Genomic DNA, 19,083 nt, shown 5'->3' with positions numbered 1-19,083 from the left:
GGAGTTGTAGTCCCAAAACATCTGGAGGTCCACATTTAGGGATGCCTGATATACAGCCTACGTGAACCAATTTTGGTTTAGGAGTTAAATTCCCACAAATACGTATCTGGTAAGCAAGGTATATGGAAGGCCAAACAGATCTAATGGGGCTCTGTCTGTTGTTTTTCAGAATAAAAATGATTGTTATTTGGGGTGGGTAGGGTCTCCTCAGCAGCTGTAAATCTAAGTTTCTTCTACTTGTAGCTTTCTTTGCTCTATCAGGTCATGTGTGTGCAAAAGCATACCACCACTAGGCTAAAAAATACATTCCGGGATGTACACATAGCAACTGGTGCTGAATTAGGACCCATAGCTGCTCTGCTTAAGTTGGTAAGTGAATTGCCCCAAACACATGAAAACCCTTGTCAAAACTGATGATGACAGGAGCCCGTTCTTAGGCTGGTCTGCCAGCAGGCAGCTTCCTGGCATAATCGGGAATCTGTTGACTGGGACCAAGGCCTTTAAAACATTTAATGCAAGTATTTTTAAGGGGGGAAATCAGGGGTTGGGCTTTCTGACACTTTCTGTTCCTCAACTGACACCCTATTAAAACAGTTAATAGAGGGATCACCTATTTATTGTTTTTGCTGCAAAAGACCTAAGAGTCTTGTGGTACTCTAGAGGCTAACAAATTTATTAGACAATTATCGGTGAAGTGGATTGTAGCCCAGAAATACTTACTCCATAATATAATTGTTAGTCATATCATTTAAAGTCAATTCAGACCTGACACTTTTCACAAGTTTGCACTTTGGGCTGAGAGTCATCAATTACGTGGCAAGCAAAGTGATGTGTTTGGATATAGGAAGCATAATCTGAATACTTCTGTTTAAGTAGTTCCATCGTCTCTCTATCAAACCCGGAGGCAGAAGAAAACAAATCCTTTTTATATAAAAAAGTGTGTTGTATTTAAACAACTCTGGTCATAGCAAATTAATAATACATGTGAAAACTTACAATCATGAATGAACAGTATATTGCAGTAAAGTGAAGCTTCTTTCTTTTCACATCAACTGTGATATGAAACTGGCAGTTGACGGCCTTTCCATTATTCTGTTGGAAATAAGCAGTGCATAAATTATCCCTGATTGTACGCAAAGTTACATGGACAACTAAGACTCAAAGTAGATGTGATACGTAGTCAAGTGTATCAAACTTTAAAAAATAAATAAATCCAAAAGCAGCCTTGTTGGGAGCAGGTTCCTTAAATCTTTCCCTTTCAGTTTTTTTTCCTGGTAAAAAAATCCCCTCCACCCAGCTGCTTGAAGATGAAGGGTGGAGGGTTTCTTGGGGGGGGGGGGGTAGGAAAATAGTTGTAGGAGAAGAGTTAAGCAGTTCTCCTTCCAATTCCTCCATGTCAGTTTTGGGACTTGTCTCAAGGGAAAGAAAAAAGTAACAGCATGCTACTACTAGTCTGAGCCTATGTAAAAGTGAACTTCCGTCAACAGATTATCAAAACAGTAAACATACTTTCCACAGCATTAATAGAGAACAAGATGTCCTGATTCCAATAAGCTGAAGGTAGGAGGAAACCTACAGAACTCAGAGGATCATATATGTGCCTTTAAAATATATCATAAGTGAAGCCATATAATTTGTTATAAATTTATCTGCACCACTGTGGACATTTGAAAGCTGTATTTTATTCTTCATTCCTGTGAGTGTAAATTAATGATGCTTCCGCCCGCTAAATTTCTCCCTTTCAAAATAAGGGAAAACTAAATTGACAATTAACACTGTAGTAGCCTGCTGTAACCCTCACAAAGATACCAGCTTACACTGAACTACCAACATTTCCCCAACCTTTTCAATAAGGTGGGTAGGTCAGGCTGGCAGGGGACTGGGTCGGAACCAGAAAAGATTCAAATGTCTCAGATCGTTAAGAGTAGGAGTAAATACTGCACAATCAAGTCTTTTTTTGATTTAACATTCATCTTACAAACATACATATGTATAATTATGACTCTTTACAAACCTAAAGTACTATTTTTAAAATTACCCACCCTTTCCCCTCCGCATATAAAATTACTGCGCAATTCCTATTTGGCAAAATATTAAGTCTTTATACAGATGAAGGTCTTCCATCTCATTGTCAGGTCCTGAACTGATTAAAAATAGGTGAAGCCAAAGAGAAGCAACTGAATCATAAAATCCATGGATACCATGTACACCTTCCAGGCATTCAACGAAGAAAACTAAAAAAACTGGACATAGTTTTGGGGAATGAGTCCTCTCTTCCCATTTAGTGTTCCTTCTAGCCAGCCGGGTTCCCGAGAAAACTGCACTGTTGAAAGAGGGGAGAAAAGAGACACACTCCTATTAATCCACTATTTATGACAGAAGTCACAGAATTGTACAGCTGGAAGTCAATGATGCAGCTTAAGTCCATGAAACTCTTTTACTCACAATCACAAACAGACAGAGGGAGTCTTTTGAGTCTCTATTTTTCCCAGAACTACTGCTCATTTAATTACAGACTTGTATGAGGGCCAATCCTGCCAACCTAGCAGTTCGAAAGCACGTCAAAGTGAAAGTAGATAAATAGGTACCGTTCCAGCAGGAAGGTAAACGGCATTTCTGTGCGCAGCTCTGGTTTGCCAGAAGCGGCTTAGTCATGCTGGCCACATGACCCAGAAGCTGTACGCCGGCTCCCTCGGCCAATAAAGCGAGATGAGAACTGCAACCCCAGAGTTGGTCACGACTGGACCTAATGGTCAGGGGTCCCTTTACGAGGGCCAAACTACATGTTAAGCGGGTGGAATCTTGAGCAGAGGATCTGGGGATCAGTGGGAGCAAAAGGGCTGCTTCAATGTTTCCCTACCCATCATTTGCTCAGCGTTCCCCATCCGATTCTGCTGTTTCTCCACCATCAGCAAGGAAAGACACAGGAACTTGTACCATTTAATACTACTGCTATTTGAAGATGAAACTCCAAGCAGAGCAAAGAGGTAAGACTGCCTTTAAAGGCTTATTAGAGATACACAAGTAGGAATGTGGGTCTCAAAAATGCCCACCCCCCAAACCAAGCTTCACCAACTTTTTCACATAAGATTGGCACTGTCTTTTGTTTTCTAACAGATCACAAGAATAGCCAGTCTGACAATGAAACCTTGTAACAGGCAATTTAAAGAAATTTCAGTATTTGGGAGAAGAAATGATTGCGGATATCTTTAAAAAGTTAGCGAGGTAGGAGGGAGATTTTACCTCCACTTTCAAGTCTATTTTTGCAGGCAAAAGGGAGAGATTTGTATTTTTTAAGTATGATATTCTGAGGCTGTCCAATTCTGCGTTTGTGCAGAATACTGAAACACATGAGCCCTGAATATATTACATGTGGGAAAAGTAAATTTAAGCACACACACAGGATGGATTTTCTTTAATTATCTTTTCACACAATTGTAGAGTTGGAAGGGTCCATGAGGGTCATCTAGTCCAGCCCCCTGCATGGTAAGGAATCTTTTGCCCAACCTGTCCCTACATTGCTCCACAATTGCTTGAAGTGAACATTTCCTCATGCAGGAGGCACCTAAATAAATAAATATTCCTTCATTCCCAGTAATACCGGGGATGCCATAGGAATGTTCAAATGGACTTGTTTTTAATACTGAATCAAACAGGAACCCTTTGTCCACCCAGGAACTCACTGGTTCTCCCAGAGATATTTGGGGATGGCCTCCACTTTTTATAATCCCACACATTAAGTTACTAAGAGTTTTGCAAACAATACCAACGCAAATCTATAGGTAGCACAGCAAACACTGCAGTAACTGGATATTTACTACAAATGGCTTGTAGGAGGATAGTGAAGCCATTATCACTCCCACCTGGCAAGGTGCACCAAAGTCTTTACAAATGTTTGATGCATACAGCTTCAAAATAGATATATACACTGATGCTACTTTGGGGGCGGGGGCGGGGGAGGAGGACAACATAACTCAATGGAAAGTTTTGAATATCAAAAGGAATACCTAGAAAAATACCACTCTCAAATGGAAGATTAAAAAAACTATAATTGGCATAACATTTACCCTTTGTAATTTTCACTGCATAGGGTAAGCACACGTTTTAAATGGACTGATTCCACATCCTCGCAACTGGGTCTCTAAAAAGTTCCTTCACAGCAGCTGACACACGACGACATACATATTAAGATTGCCGAGACAGTACAGGTGAATACACATTAATCGGGATACAAACATATTAGACAGACTACTTCTGCCAGCAATTATCTTAAAGGTTAAATTATAATTGGCCCTATTTTATCTATACTAAGCAGCCTTTATTTTGTATTATAAAGCTCACAGGAGTCTTGTCAGTGACAGGGCGATGGATCAAACTGATGGTAATAGATATACCAACATTGTTTACAGTTCAACAGGCCATTTAATTTTGAAAGAAAGAAGGAAAAAACCAGCTTTTTTTACCCACATGTAGTGCTTTTGTCTTAGCACTGAGATTGGAAAATGTATGCGGTGGTGAAGCCATTGAGACTTGTCCCGGTTCACTGCATGGCTGAAAATGCTTGCACTGCCGACATAAAAACGTAAAGGTAAAGGACCACTGACAGTTAAGTCCAGTTGCGAATGACTCTGGGGTTGCGGCGCTCATCTCACTTTACTGGCCAAGGGAGCTGACGTTTGTCCACAGACAGTTTTTCCGGGTCATGTGGCCAGCATGACTAGAGCAGCGCATGGAAACACTGTTTACCTTCCCGCCGGAGCGGTACCTATTTATCTACTTGCACTTTGACGTGCTTTCGAACTGCTAGGTTGGCAGGAGCTGGGACCGAACAACAGGAGCTCACCCCGTCGCGGGGATTCGAGCTGCCAACCTTCTAATCGGCAAGCCCTAGGCTCTGTGGTTTAGACCATAGCGCCACCTCTGTCCCTACTGGTCCTCAGCTGCAGAGCAGAATGCTCATGTTCCCCAAGAAAAGGCCATCATAGATGCGAAAGAGAGGTCTTGTGAATTAGCCATTATCTGAAGCTCAGAGTTTAAAAACTACTTCATCATGGAAGCTACAACTTCTTCAATAGTTCTTGTCCACAGAAGTAAATTTAAACTCAAGAAAGCTATACCAGATCATTTCATACCTGTTGAACCTATTATCAATGTTTAACAGTATCACCAGGTTTGTTCTGGGTATAAGCTTTCTGAAGAAGAGTGCATGCACATGAAAGCTTATACTCAGAACAAACTTAGTTGGTCTCTAAGGTGCTACTGGACAATTTTTTAATTTTTTCCAACTGCGTCAGACCAACACAGCTACCTGCCTGAATCTAGTACCACCAGGGGCATGGTACTTAACAGAGTGACTATCAAAAAGAGGTCTCTACGGTAAGATGCCAACATACCAAACTTTGAAACTGGGGAGGCAATAGACAGGAAACAGAAGGAGGTATAGGTGACCAGGGTAAGAGTATGCATGCATTCAAGTTCAGTTCCGCATACTAAGACTGAGTTTTAGTGAGGGAAGAGAGCTAGGGAATCACTAATGTCGACTAGAGTTTGCTACTGTAGAGTTTGCTTGGATGCCTACTGGTCCAATTTAGGCAATTCTAAACATGGCACATTCAACTTGGATGATAACTTTCTCAGAATCAGTTCTCAGTTCTCCCAACAGATCTGTCTCTACCCCAAACCTATATGAGGCACCTCTTATGCACTATATCTGGCTAATGACAACAGAATTGGACTCTTTTATAAACACAGCTTTATTCGTACAACATAAAGACTAAAGCATGAGAGAGTGTGGTCGTACAGACTGAAATCAATGAGCTTACGGGGACACTTCTGCATTGGGGCTGCCTGTATGCAACAAATTATATGCATAATTTCTGCCGCATTAACTGAAATGTCTTTGCACTGCACAGAGTCTATTAGGCTTCCATTTGAATCACTTAAGCTATTTTAGTCCCACTAAAATTGGTGGCACAGGAGTAATTTCAAAGCAAGCAGGGTATAATCCTGCTTGATGTCTGTGGGATCTCTCTGGAATACATGGTTTTAGGACTGCACCACTTTAGCTTACACGACAAATCAGCTCCTCTGTAGCTATAATTATATAAGTTTTAACAATCTTCCTTCAGCTAACCATGATAAAGAAAATCTACTCACTAAGACATACAGCCTTTCCCTCAAAACTGACATATTTTTAAACAAATACAAATTGCCTTCATGTGTAGTTTTGATTTGCAGAGGGAAGATAAATATGTCCTTTCACTTCAGTGAGCTGTACTATTTCCTGGCAGTATATTTTTAAATCTATAAATATCAACCCTATATTTATCACAGAGAAAGCAGTTGTGGTGCAGGGAGACGAAGTCACCTTTCATTCATGCACGCCACACATGCCCATTCTCTCCCCCTGCCATGCTCACTCTTACCCACGCCATTCTAGTACTCCTTAGATTTGCTTCTCCCATGTTGCACACTCCAAAAGTCTCATAAGGGGGCATGTGTGTGAGCCAGCTGACTGACATCTATCTACTTTCTTGAGCCCAGTGGTGAGGACCCTTTCCCCAATCCATTCCTTCATGGACAACCTGGAGCCACATGCCAATAGTGGGTGAGGCCAGAAGCAAAAGTGGCTGAGCTACAAATGTCTCCCTTAACTCTGTGCAGCAGGCAACATTCCCATCAGAAGTTGCACGTACCCCACCCTCCAAAGTACTTGAGGAGAGTGTGGAGCAGGGCAGGGTGAGATCTGGGTGCGTGTGGCTAGAGTAGAGTCCCAAGGAACAGATAGAGGGGTTTGCAGGGCCACATTTCCTTTAGCCTCTCAAGGAAGTTACTCTGAGGCTATTCTAAGTGGAGGTGACACCGACAGAACCTGAGACCTTCTTTTTGCTAACAATGCACCATAGCACATCACATCACATGCATGTACAACTTGTATGGTGGTGAAAGTGTTAGTTATGACAGCAGTAGCAATGAAGTGGACACCTCATGACACATGAATGGGAAGCTATCTTGAGGGCACCCTTTGCTCTTGGCACTGTGTGGAATACTGAACTAGCCAGTAGTGCTTGGACTAAATCTCCTCTGCCTCCATTGCCCTGATTAAAACTGCATGGGCAACTTAGCTCGCAGATGCACATGATAATTAATGAGATGCCCAGACTCTCACTAAGTTATCTGTTACCTCATTGTCACATTGGGTTGTCCCCTTACTCCCAGACAAAAAGTGGAAAAGGTGTGAAGAACAACTCTCATTAGATCCTCTCAGGTGATACTTATTATTCCCCAGGAACTATCTTAAAGTGACTGCCAACCAAAGAGGTAATTCCCTCTTTTTTGTAGTACCCTGGAATGATGACAGTAGCTGCTTGAGGTAAGAAGGAATGCACGCTATTCATTTTTTAGGAAATTTAAATATACATATGCCATGTCTTTGTTGTAGCTTCCACTGGGACGCAAGAACTAGAGTATACTTGAGGTGGTTTCCACCCCCAAAAACAGTTCTTGTCGCAAAATGTACCAATCTTGCACCCTAATAAAACAATCCTTTTAGTTTCAAGATCTAGCATGTGTGAGAGAGTTCCAATAGATTTTCACCTCATTTGGTTTCAGATTACCAAGAATTTAAGGACTACGGCACCTATAGCCAGAGTCACATAACCATGGTAGTTATTTATTTAGATGTCTCTGTTCTTCCACCCCTTTCAGAAACCCATGAATGAAGAGAAGCTGCTTTTAAAAGTATTTTGACAATGTTTAGAAGTGTCTGTAGCTAGAAAGGATAGCAATGATCTTTCTTGCACTCCCTTCACCACTACAGACTCCACTTTATACGTGTTGCCACCATTATTGTGGCTGGTTCTGTTTTAAACATTGCATATGTATGCACAATGTATTAAAACCGAGTAGCAGCTATACAAATGGGCACTGGGAGATCCTGGAAGGTGCTTGAGCTTCCCAGAGATGGGTTCTGCCCACTTTTGCATATGCCCCTTGGAACACTGCTCACTGCTCAGAAGGGAATGTGGCTTTCAAGAAGAAGAAAAAATGTTTCCCACCCCTGCTCTACAAGCATGCATAGATGGGAGCCTCTTCTTTAAAGAGGCAGAATAGCAGGTAAAAACAGGTTAGGAAGGAAGGAAGGAAGGAAGCAAGAGCGATCTCTTTACTGTAAGCTTTGAATCAGCAGTTTTGTCCTTGGGGGGAAAATTGCTTGGGAAAAACCATTAATCAGTTGCTGAAAGGCTGTCCAGTGCCCTGGCCTGCTATTTGCCTTCTGCAGCATCAGGCTGAACCAACAGCTCTGAGGTCCAGTCAGCAGATTCTGGATCTGCTGCTGTATCCAGCCTCTGCCATTCACTTTTTCACTTTGAGCCAAGTCCAGCCTGAGCCCCCATCCCCACCCCATTCAAGCAGGAGGGGAAAGAAGTTAGGCGAGAATGGGGAAACTCTCTTAATTCCACAGCCACCTTAAGGGTTCCTCACTTTAAAGTATGAAAAAGGAAGGGGAGGGGAATACAGATGGAGGGGGGGCCAAGAGGAAAAATAAAATGGAGGTGGGGAGGGGTAAGAAAGATATAAAATTTCCCTTAATGGAAGTGGCACCTCATGTCAGACACTAATTTAACAGTTATTTTAATGGTTGATACTAACAGTATGTCAATTTGATTGATGCACTGTCACTTTGATAGTTAAAGTTATTGGTAGAGCAGCAGAAATGATGTATTATTATCTTAATTCTTCATTTAAGGGCTTATTAAGGCATGTGGGAATTTAAACTGAGTGATGAATTTGAATTGATTCCATGGAACTGGTACGCAGTCTAAGTGCACAAGGGGATAGGGAGGGAGATCAGGAAGGGAGGGGATGTGACTTATTCAGAGGACTGTTGAAAGGCAAACGAGAACAAGGTGGTTTTACAGATTTAGTAAATATGGGAGCTTAACTAATCATTCTCTCCAGTAATGAAAACTTCTGCTACACTGTGTTTGGAATTACCACGCTTTTTAAAGCTGAAACCACCTACAATAAATGGGTTTTCACAATGGAGGGAAGTGAGCAAAGGATCATACTTGTTCCAGACTAGAGGCAGAAGAAATGTAAGACAGCCAAGTTTGAACACAACATCTAATTATTCAGGATATTAAGATCTCGAGCAAAAGTAAAGAACTTAAAACAGCAAAAAAGGGTAACATTCAATGTAAGTAACTTCAATGGCTAGGTATCATGGTAAGCTACTTTATAACAGGGTCAGATAATTTGTCCATGTAGTCTAGATTTTCTACCCTGAGCAGCAGTGGCTTTCCAGGGTTTTGGCAGAAGTCTTTGATATCACTTGTCACCCATTTTTGAAAGTGCAGATATGAGGGATTGGAACACAGGAATTCTGCATGCAAAGCAGGTGCCCTACCATGAGCCAGAGTCACACCCCAAGACGCCCAGGAAAGAAATCTTAGAAGAACAGGATGTTGCTGAACTGGCAACAGTGCAGAACAGAGCACATGGGAATCTTTCTCGCGTTACCCTACGAGCACATCTCCTTTCCTATAGTGTGAAGGGAATATCAGAAGCCTTGGGTCATGTGGGAATAGCTGCAGCCTGATCTTATATGTGGTTCTGAGTTTTCTGATCTTAACTTCGCAATGTGGGGAGAAGCCATACCACAGAAGCTCATACGCAGGAGGGGAAAAGAATATGAAAAAATGTAAAGGGGCTGTACATTTACTGACTGGGGAGCATCTTCCCCATGCCTAAGAAATTTTAGTTTAGGACAAACCCTGAAGCTGAGAGGTGGTGGACCCTCTAGTTGCTGTTGGAGTACAACTCCCATTATGCTGGCTGATGGAAACTGCAGTCTATCACCACCTGGAGGGTCCCTTCTCCTTGAATAAAGAGCGGCATGCAGGAGGTCTACAAAATTTATAAATGGTGCATGGGTGGTCCAATGTCTTGGAAATTGCCCTGAGAGAAAAATTAACTGATATGAGTAGAATAAAAAGAGGTGTGAAAGACTAGTTTATAAGCACTTGGTATCTACTCACTGCGTATACAGTGAATCAAAGTAACGTTAAAACTCTTGGACGTGATTTATTAGGTTTTTATTTTGTTTACCACTCCCTTTTTAGCAACCCCTTCTCTTGTTTTGTTGCTGTTGTGCTCTTATAGGTTTGTGCCGCACCATGTAGCTTGTACTGTATTTGGAAAAATGGAAACGTTCTCTCTCTCTCTCACAGACACACACACACACACACACACACACACACACACACACTCATTCATTATCAACATCATCATCATCCAGGGCCATCTTATTACTTCATCAAATATATACAGTGAATGTAAAAATCCTCAAAGTGGTTTACAAAAAAGATAAAACAATAAAACTGGGGGGGGGGGAGGATTACAACCCTACTTTAAAACATAAAATACTAAAACAGATTAAAATTACCTCACCTTTCTAAGCATCTGGGGAGGCTTGCCTAAGCAATAATGTTTTTAGCAGGCGTTGAAGAGTACAGTGAAGGTGCCTGCTTGATCTGAATAGGTGGGAAGTTTCAAAGTGCAGGTCCTGCAACACTCAATGATCTGAGTTCTTACAACAGGGCCATACAAGGAAACTTGAATGGCTGCGGGGTTCTGTATTAAACCAAATGCAGTCCTTTACGCAACGCATAATTAAGCTACAGAATAATTCATTGCCACCAGACGTGGCTACTAGGTCAGACACCTTCCGAAAAAGACTTGCCAAATTCACAGAGGATTGGTTCATCAGTGGCTATAAGCTACCATAATGGAAATGTCAACACTGTGTCCAGAAGCAGAGCAGCTCCTAGCACAGCTTCCAGCCAGGCAAGACTGGGCTAGGCTTTCAGCTTGATGTAAGTAAAGAATTCTCAGCACAGAATGGGTCCAAGGAGACCCTGAGTGGAACCAGCAGAAGGGCTGCAATATATGCTCTGTTTTTTAATGCAGGCTTCACTAGTAGCTTTGGCTGCTGGGTTGAGCTGACGTAGAATGTCCGAGAGGAAAACCTGGGACAAACCATTTTTGAAGGGAAGAAGAAGGTCATCTTCTCCTGTCCAGGAACCTGTCCAGAAAACAGGCTTTAGAAGCCCAGGAGAGCAAAGCTGTCTCCCTTCTCCTTCTTTTTCACCCAGAGACACAGCTCGAGTAATGGCAGAAATTACACAGCAGTGCTCACATTACATTACTATGGACACGTGAACATGTAGTTTAGGCAGCATGTCTGGTTCTGAAGCACTCCCACGATAGCTACCTGATCTGGAAGGCATTGCTGTGGTGGTTCAGAGCCATTGAAGGTTTCAATGTGTTCTGGGAATAAAGACACACATGGAAACTCCCATGCTGCTACAGTATTTCTTTCAGCAGGACCTAAGAGAGAGGATCTTAGTGCATCTCGCTTTCCCCCTTTTGAGGAATAAACACAAGGTGTGACATGCCTGAAAATTCCTGTGCTGTGAACCACGAGCTCCAAGAGACTGTCTTGTCCTCAGATTTGACTAGAAGAGTTCTTCACAGATATGCTAAGGATCCCCACCCTTACAATAAATTTAAACTTGCTTTCAAGAGACAGCTTTGAAGAACTATATATTTATCCAATTCCTCTTTTATCACACTTGACTCAAACACAATCTGGCTGCAAGGTAGATTTTGACAGGGAGCATCTACAGCAGGCATGTTTTCTTAATAGTAAATATGCAGGCCAGGTGCATAGGAAGAAAGGGGGGAAATGAGAAGAGATGATAGGAGAAGTCCATTTTCCCCCTATCCGCTGCAACAAAAATAACAGAATCCAGGGACATCTTGTTCAACTAAATGCATATCTGCAAATTCAAACAACGGACTTAATGCAGATTTCTGGTTTAAATTATTCCTTTCCTCCCTTCCTCTGTGCCCCCTTTTCTGGATTCTTTACACGCCACAGCCTGTTTTAAAAATGAGAAGAATATATTGCCAAGCCTTGGGGTGATGAAAAGATTAGGTTCATGAGAAACTTTCCCAACTTGTATTTTTGGGATAATATATAAATGCCAGTAGGGAGCACTATGGGAGAAACAGGCCATATTTAGATGACTTCTTTAAAAAATGATTTTTTTAAAAATAAAAAAAAGCTTTTTTTTCAACAGCGCATTTTATTGGCTCCCATGGACCTAAAATGGAGAGCTCAATGCTTTCTTTCAAAATATGAGTGGAGGGAAATTGGTCATTCCTTTTTATTTGTCCTCTTACTGAGGATCCATGCTGGCTGAGGACAATGTCAACTATATTCCTATTGGATACAGGGAGGCAGCATGACTCAGAGAGTTACTGAACACTTTCCCTTCTGAAACCCAGCTAGCACCAACCCACATGCATCTTAGGCACTAGTTGAGCATACACCTTCCTACCTGGGCATATGCAAGACACTAGTCTGGAACCTATTGTTCTAGTGTTAAAGAAATTATCTTAGTGGTTTAAATGGACTGATACTCCTTTTCAGCCAGGTTTTATTGCACCTTCTCTTATTAAAGCTTATAACCCTCTTTTGGATTACCTCTCTGGTAACAAAGAGAAGGTAATTAATATTTTAAATAAACAAATGAAAGATACAGGTAAAACAACCTAGGAATGGTTCACCTTCTCATTTCTCAGGACTTGGAGGGCAGCTATTAATAAAGAATGAATTGGTATTTTTCTATATGAGAGGGCAAGGGTGTAGAAGGCATTTCTGCAATGGCTTTGAACAGAGGTGTTCTGGGTCATAACTTATCAGTGAAGATTCTGCTGTCTGTTAAAGCTGAGTTCTCTTGTAAAGCATGCAGGTGGCAGCTTTCAAGCAGCAGCTGAAGAGCAGAATTAAATGAACAAGGAGCCAGTTCACAGCTCCTTGTGGCTATTGTATGTGAAGAATTCCTCTGTGTGGTTTTTACCTTTAAACTCCCGAGGCTCAGGCCTTTAGACACTGAAGTTGGAATGAACACCTAATGGATATTTCTGTCGCTGTCAGTGCAGTCTCCTGCTGCCGCACCATGAATAGTGACTTGGTTTTTGAAAGAATCTACCTCAGCCCTGGATTTGGCAGTAGCTTTCCTTATGACACCATTTTTTAAAGAGGGCACAGGTACTTCCCCCCATATCTCAGGAGATATATGTTTAAACCATTCCTTTGCAAGCCATACTAAGAGTTCAACAGATTTGATTGTAGTTGGCCCCGAAAGCGATAATACTTACCATCTTCAAAAACTGCCCCAATTTGAAAAGATAATTCAGAGCTATGCTCCGCCTCACATGGATACACTGCTCTTGCTTTTCTGGTGACAACAATGAAAGAATATCAAAGAATTTGTCAGCATTAAACATTTTTGCAAGCTTAATTTTTTTTAATTTTGCACAGCATTCTCCATACAGCTATATGGGGGGGGGGCAGTTCTATGTGCTCAAATAGTCAAATGTACTAAGACAGCAAAAACCTTTTATGAGAAATATATTACTCTGCCATCTGATCAACAACTTGACTAATGCAGGTTATGTATGGTGCTAATTTGCATTTAACACAAAATATAGCCATGCAAAAGTCTATGTTTCCAATCATGCAAAAACACAGCATGTTTTATTGGACAATAACTACTACTACATCTCTGTTCAAATACATATTACTACCCTTAGGTTAGGAAGTTACATTCTGGTTTGCACATAAAGCAGCTGATCGGCATAAACCAAAACTGGTACTTAACAGATTACAAGTAAGTAATTTGGCTATTAAAACTGGAGAAATTACATATTCCCTGTACAACTACTAGCGGTTCTGTTCAAAATTAACGTTGAGGGAGAGGAAAAGAGGGACCTGATGAAAATGGCAGCTTCAGCTGCTGCATGGTAGCTCCTGTTCCACTCAAAGAGATGATGCACAATGCAACTGCTTCACACAACATGAACAGGTTCTGCCCAAGATAAAGGTAAAGGTAAAGGTACCCCTGCCCGTAGGGGCCAGTCTTGCCAGACTCTAGGGTTGTGCGCTCATCTCACTCTATAGGCCGGGAGCCAGCGCTGTCCGCAGACACTTCCGGGTCACGTGGCCAGCGTGACAAGCTGCATCTGGCGAGCCAGCGCAGCACACGGAACGCCGTTTACCTTCTCGCTGGTAAGCGGTCCCTATTTATCTACTTGCACCCGGGGGTGCTTTCGAACTGCTAGGTTGGCAGGCGCTGGGACCGAATGACGGGAGCGCACCCCGCCGCGGGGATTCAAACCGCCAACCTTTCGATCGGCAAGTCCTAGGCGCTGAGGCTTTAACCCACAGCGCCAAATGCTAGTTTAAGTGAGTGGAGATTACTTTGCCTCTCGCCACTACCAGTTCGATTCAATTACCTCATTATGGGGGGAGCCACAGTCAAGGCCCATAATGGGGCAGTCTAGTCTAGGCTTTAGGTTTATTTAGACTCTTTCTCCTGTTTCACTTTGATGCACAACCCACACACCAAAATACAGAAATCATTCTTGTATCATGAATGGTAAATTTTTTTGTTTATCTCCGTAAGTTACTGAACTTAATATTTAAAAATTGGTTGCTTACCATGCTGCCTGACTCCCGTACAGACATCTTTACAAGGGAACAAACAAACCTCCATGTTTTGCTTTTATTATAGCACAAGAGTTAGCAACAGAAAATTAACTAAGTAGCACAATATTACCTTCCAGGTGGCCTGTCAGTCTCTCTTACAGGGGAAGGAAAAGAGAACGTTGATGATGCTGGTGTGTCCGAGGTAGATGCTGTACACGCCTGCGCTTTCATCCAGGAGACCATTGATGAATGAATGTCACTGGAGCTGAAGGAAGACATTTTCAAGCAATACATTAATCATTTGTATCTTCAGCTTCATACCATTCAGTAGTGGACTTTTGTGAATAGCAAGCTTAAGTTTTTAGACCCGTGAAGTCATTAACATCATTTGCCCACTACACTTTTTTTTTTGCCCTTATATTATGTTTTAAAATATGCCACCAGGTCTGTACAAAAAGCTAGTAATCATAGCAACCCTCCTAATAAAGGAAACATTTCTGTTTGTATCATGAAGGCAAATATGATTTTACTCTTTACTGAGCTTTATTGCTGTGTGTGAACCATATAATGCTCTTAGACAAAATAAAATAAAGAGGCTGAGTTAAATACTGACATTTATACTGAACAGGGTTAGTTGGCAGCCAGTGTGTTCTAATGAAAGCCTGAGAACATCAAACAATTGCTAATAGCTTGTCTAACAAGGAGTTACAGGCTGTTATAGTGCCATGAACACTGGTTAATATCCCTCAAGGAGATATGAATAACTTTAACAGTCTATCAGCCCATTTTGACCTTTTTTTTCCTTTCAAAAAGGAGATTCCCTTCTCTTTCTAAAGAAACTACACTCAGTTGCATGGCAGTGGCAAGGAGAAGAGAAAGCAACCATGAGAGTGATGAGATGCCATCTAAACTCTAGTATTTAGTCTCTTGAGCTCAAGTGAAGTTCATATTTCAAGTTGGTTTACCAGGTCCTTTTAAAGACTTCTACAGCCTCCGAGAGACTGGATTTTTTAAAAAAATAACCCCTCCTCCCAAAATAGAGCAATATTTCATGTAATTAAAACTTTATTTGCCCTAAACTGACTTTAGCCCAGATCTTTGAAGTGAGAAGGAGAAGTGACAGTGATTGCTGCTCTTTCCTCCTTCCACTGCTGTTCTGGGGGTTATTCTGAACCCCAAAAGCCAAATTCAGGGGGCACATGGGATACACATGGAAGGAGAAGGGGTAAGCCCCATTGCACAAGCAGAAGTCCTTGTGCAGGACTTCTCTGACAGGGTGTGTTAGATGAATTCCACTCGTTGTATTTACATTCACATGCCATAATGCCATGTGACATAGTGCATGCCAAATGTTATCTCATGGGAATAGTACAAACTGATTATTATTTAGAACAGTTTCCAACTGGCAAAATAAATCTTGAAAAGGGCAGAAACCTTTGAGCTCCATGCTGCTTTCTCCCCAGCTTTACGAGAAATTCAGTCTTGCTGTAGAAGAAATCACTGCAGTGCTCCTGTCAGATACAGCTTGTGGATATATATGAAGGGTTCACAGACTACAATGCGGCAAAGACAAGCTCTATTTCTGAAAGAAGTGAAATCTTCCTGGATGCAAGTGAAAAGGACTCTGTCTGTGAAATAGCAACATGGACTATTTGCAGCTAAGCTGACTCTCTAAATACACTCATTTGGAATATGTGATGGTAAAACCAATTCCTGAAAAGACAGATCCCTTTGATTACCAATGTTACAATAAGTTAAGAACATATTAAAAGTTCTTAATTAGAAATGTGGGAGCACATATGTACATTTTTAAACTATCACTGATGAATGCAGAGGGTGGCCGAAATGGAAGCAGTAACATTGTCTTCAAAGGGGGGGGGGACCACACACACTTGTCAATCATCTTTCCTTGACAAGAAAAGTCATTGGGGGTGGGGGTTTGAAACCTGGCAGAAAATAAGCTACAGATCTTTACTGATATTCAGGAAACAACTCCTGAAAAAAAGATTTTATTGGATGTTTATCTGACTTGTTCCTAAGGTAACTCTGGTAAACAGAAACCTCTTATCTCAAGAATCTGTGAGCAAAGATGCAAAAGGGAGAGAGGCCATAGAAGGAATCTACACCAACTCTTCGGTAAAAAACCCATCTTGTTTAGCAGAACTGTCATAGTTGTCAAAGTCGGCACGCAATGGGCATGGAACTTCATGTGATTTTAAAATGCTGTTACTATAAAACCTCAGATAATGCACTTTCTATTCAATATGCAATCCAGAAAGAACTATACAGGCACCAAGAAATTGATGCGTCTTGCATATTAAATATTCCATGCTGTATGTGAACTTCTGCTGTTGACTGGGGATAAGGATAGGGAAGAACTGTATCCTTAAATCTCTTGTTAGAATTTTGCAGCAGGTTGACCATGACTCAAGGGCAGAAGTTCTTTACTTGGATGAAAAGGAGAAATCCCCCTTGGGAGCAGGATTAGACAGGGCTTCCCACCACATGAAGTGCTTGAGACATGCACAAAATACTGCAGTGGATAGCAGCACAGCCAGCCTAGGCTGCTATACTTTCTTTAAATGTAGACTGTAAACCTCTCAGTGAATCAGCTAACACATTAGCACAATGATCTTTCATGCCAGTCTAGCGATAAATTTGAAGTGTAACTCTGCTGCAGTTGTCCACACTAAAGCACTTGAAAATTATAATTTAGCTGTAAAGAAATAAAAGTAGAAGTTATTTAATCCAGCAGACTACTAACTAAATGAGTTGCTTTATTTGAGAATCAGGGGGATACGTTTTTCAGTTCCCAAATAACTATCTTGTAAGGAAACTAATACGTTTGGCACCCTTGAACAGAATTGCCTGCCTCCACGAAAATGCCATTGTTTCTGCAGTAATATACAATTTAAGAACTAAATGTTAGCTTTATTAACTGCACAACACACATGTAAAGGTGTTTCAAAAATACAAGGGCTATAAAAATACAGGGTAGCTTATAAGATAAAAAAAATATTTGCTATGGGGAAAGGCTGTGGTACAGCACATTCTTTGAATGCAGAAGGTCCCAAGTTCAATGCCTGGCACCTCTACCTTTCTGAAATTCTGAGAGTCATTGCCAGTCAGTACAGACCATACTGAGCTAACTAGGGCAGTGATGTTTCTTGGTATAAGACAACTTCTTATGTTCCTGTAAGAGCCAGCAACTCAAACCTATTTGCGCCCATGGGAAGGCCTAATTCCTCTACTATTCCCCCTCCTGCCCAAAGAGTCGTGCATGTTTTAAAAAATACAGATTTAATCCCCTAAGCATCTCTCCAATTCAATCAATGATGAGCAGTAGTATGGCATAGCTCTGCTGCCCACCAAGACAAACCAACCCCATAAAAAGACTATTAAGTGCCAGACAGTGTTCAAAACTCCCACTGTTCTGGGAGCATTTTGCAACAGGGAATTTCATCAACGCAAGTAGTTTCTGAGCTCTAGATGGGGTACTGTGCCTAAGATTTCAGATTAAAACTGCAGAGTGGAAGGAAAGGACTCCCCACTTTCTGCCACCCCACTTCCAGCTACTCTCTGAAGACTGGAGAATAGACCCTCTTAAGAATATTAGAGGGGTGGGCAGGGGAAGGATTGGGCCATGGGAAAAATGAGCGTAATATTTTAGCTGCAGTTCATTCATTTTCAGCTTATTAAAAAAGTGTGCCTAGACATTACGTTGTTGCACCCATAACCTAGGTTTAAGGTGCCATTTAGTTCCTAGCTTTCATATCTCAGTTTCTAACACTGGTGCCAGATCTACCCACAAGGAAAGCAAGGTCAGTACTGAGCTCTCAAATCCAGCCCCTACTTTCAAAGTATTGTCACACAGTTTAAGGGGCTTGCCTACTAATTTCTTCAAAATTCCACCTTGAGTGAAGACCTTATGGAGGGACTTTGGATTGTGACATACTGTGGCCAAGACTAGATGTTTTTGGTAAGCCATTTTACCATGGTGAATGAGGCCACTGGCTGTATAGAAATTTTTAGAGGCATTAAAACCAGTTCAATCTGATTGTGTGATCAGCTAAAGTCTTTGTCGTAACACAAGAAAGAGCAAAAGCCATAGCAGCAACTTTTTAACAAGCAATCAGCCATATAGGCTTCCTTCTGGGTGCTTTGAATTGCAGTAAAAGATTCACTTCTTTAAAAAGGCTTAGTATTATTCACTTTCTACAAAAGGTTTAGCCCAGAATAGAATGTTTCCCTGGGCTACAAAGCACAGAAATGCTATTGCGACTGCACCAGTCTTCAATCTTCCACTGTGACTGCCACTGTGATTCCACATTTCTCTTTTCCAAATGATTGCACAGAGGGTTGAACTTTCAGATGCCATATTATTGGGGGACAAGGGAGACGCTACACTGCCTCAACTGCTTGCCTTTATAATAATTCTAGGTTAATTACAAAAATGTTTTGCACTTCTTATTCCAACATACTAAGATACTGATGCATTTTCCCAAATGCAAAACAAACCTAGG

General features: G+C 41.5%; 1 protein-coding gene across 4 annotated transcripts in view; it reads right to left on the bottom strand.

The window, feature by feature from the left end:
- Window positions 1-911: 911 nt before the first annotated feature.
- The window catches only part of ARHGAP10 (Rho GTPase activating protein 10), a 106,429-nt gene continuing 88,257 nt past the window's right edge, over window positions 912-19,083 (bottom strand). For 3 of the 4 annotated variants that reach the window (XM_077934089.1, XM_028745222.2, XM_028745220.2), the window contains exons 21-23: window positions 14,691-14,825; window positions 13,231-13,310; window positions 912-2,318 (exon numbers count right to left, since the gene is read on the bottom strand). In XM_077934089.1, coding sequence (XP_077790215.1) covers window positions 2,065-2,318; window positions 13,231-13,310; window positions 14,691-14,825 — 469 coding nt within the window. In that variant the 3' untranslated portion in view covers window positions 912-2,064. Of the gene's footprint in view, window positions 2,324-13,230; window positions 13,311-14,690; window positions 14,826-19,083 lie in introns of all 4 variants that reach the window. The other variant, XM_028745223.2, reaches the window with a different exon arrangement.

This window comes from Podarcis muralis, chromosome 9, assembly GCF_964188315.1.
Source record: "Podarcis muralis chromosome 9, rPodMur119.hap1.1, whole genome shotgun sequence".
NCBI lineage: Eukaryota > Metazoa > Chordata > Lepidosauria > Squamata > Lacertidae > Podarcis > Podarcis muralis.
Note: the sequence above shows the minus strand (reverse complement) of the source record. Positions and strands in the feature narration are given on the sequence as shown.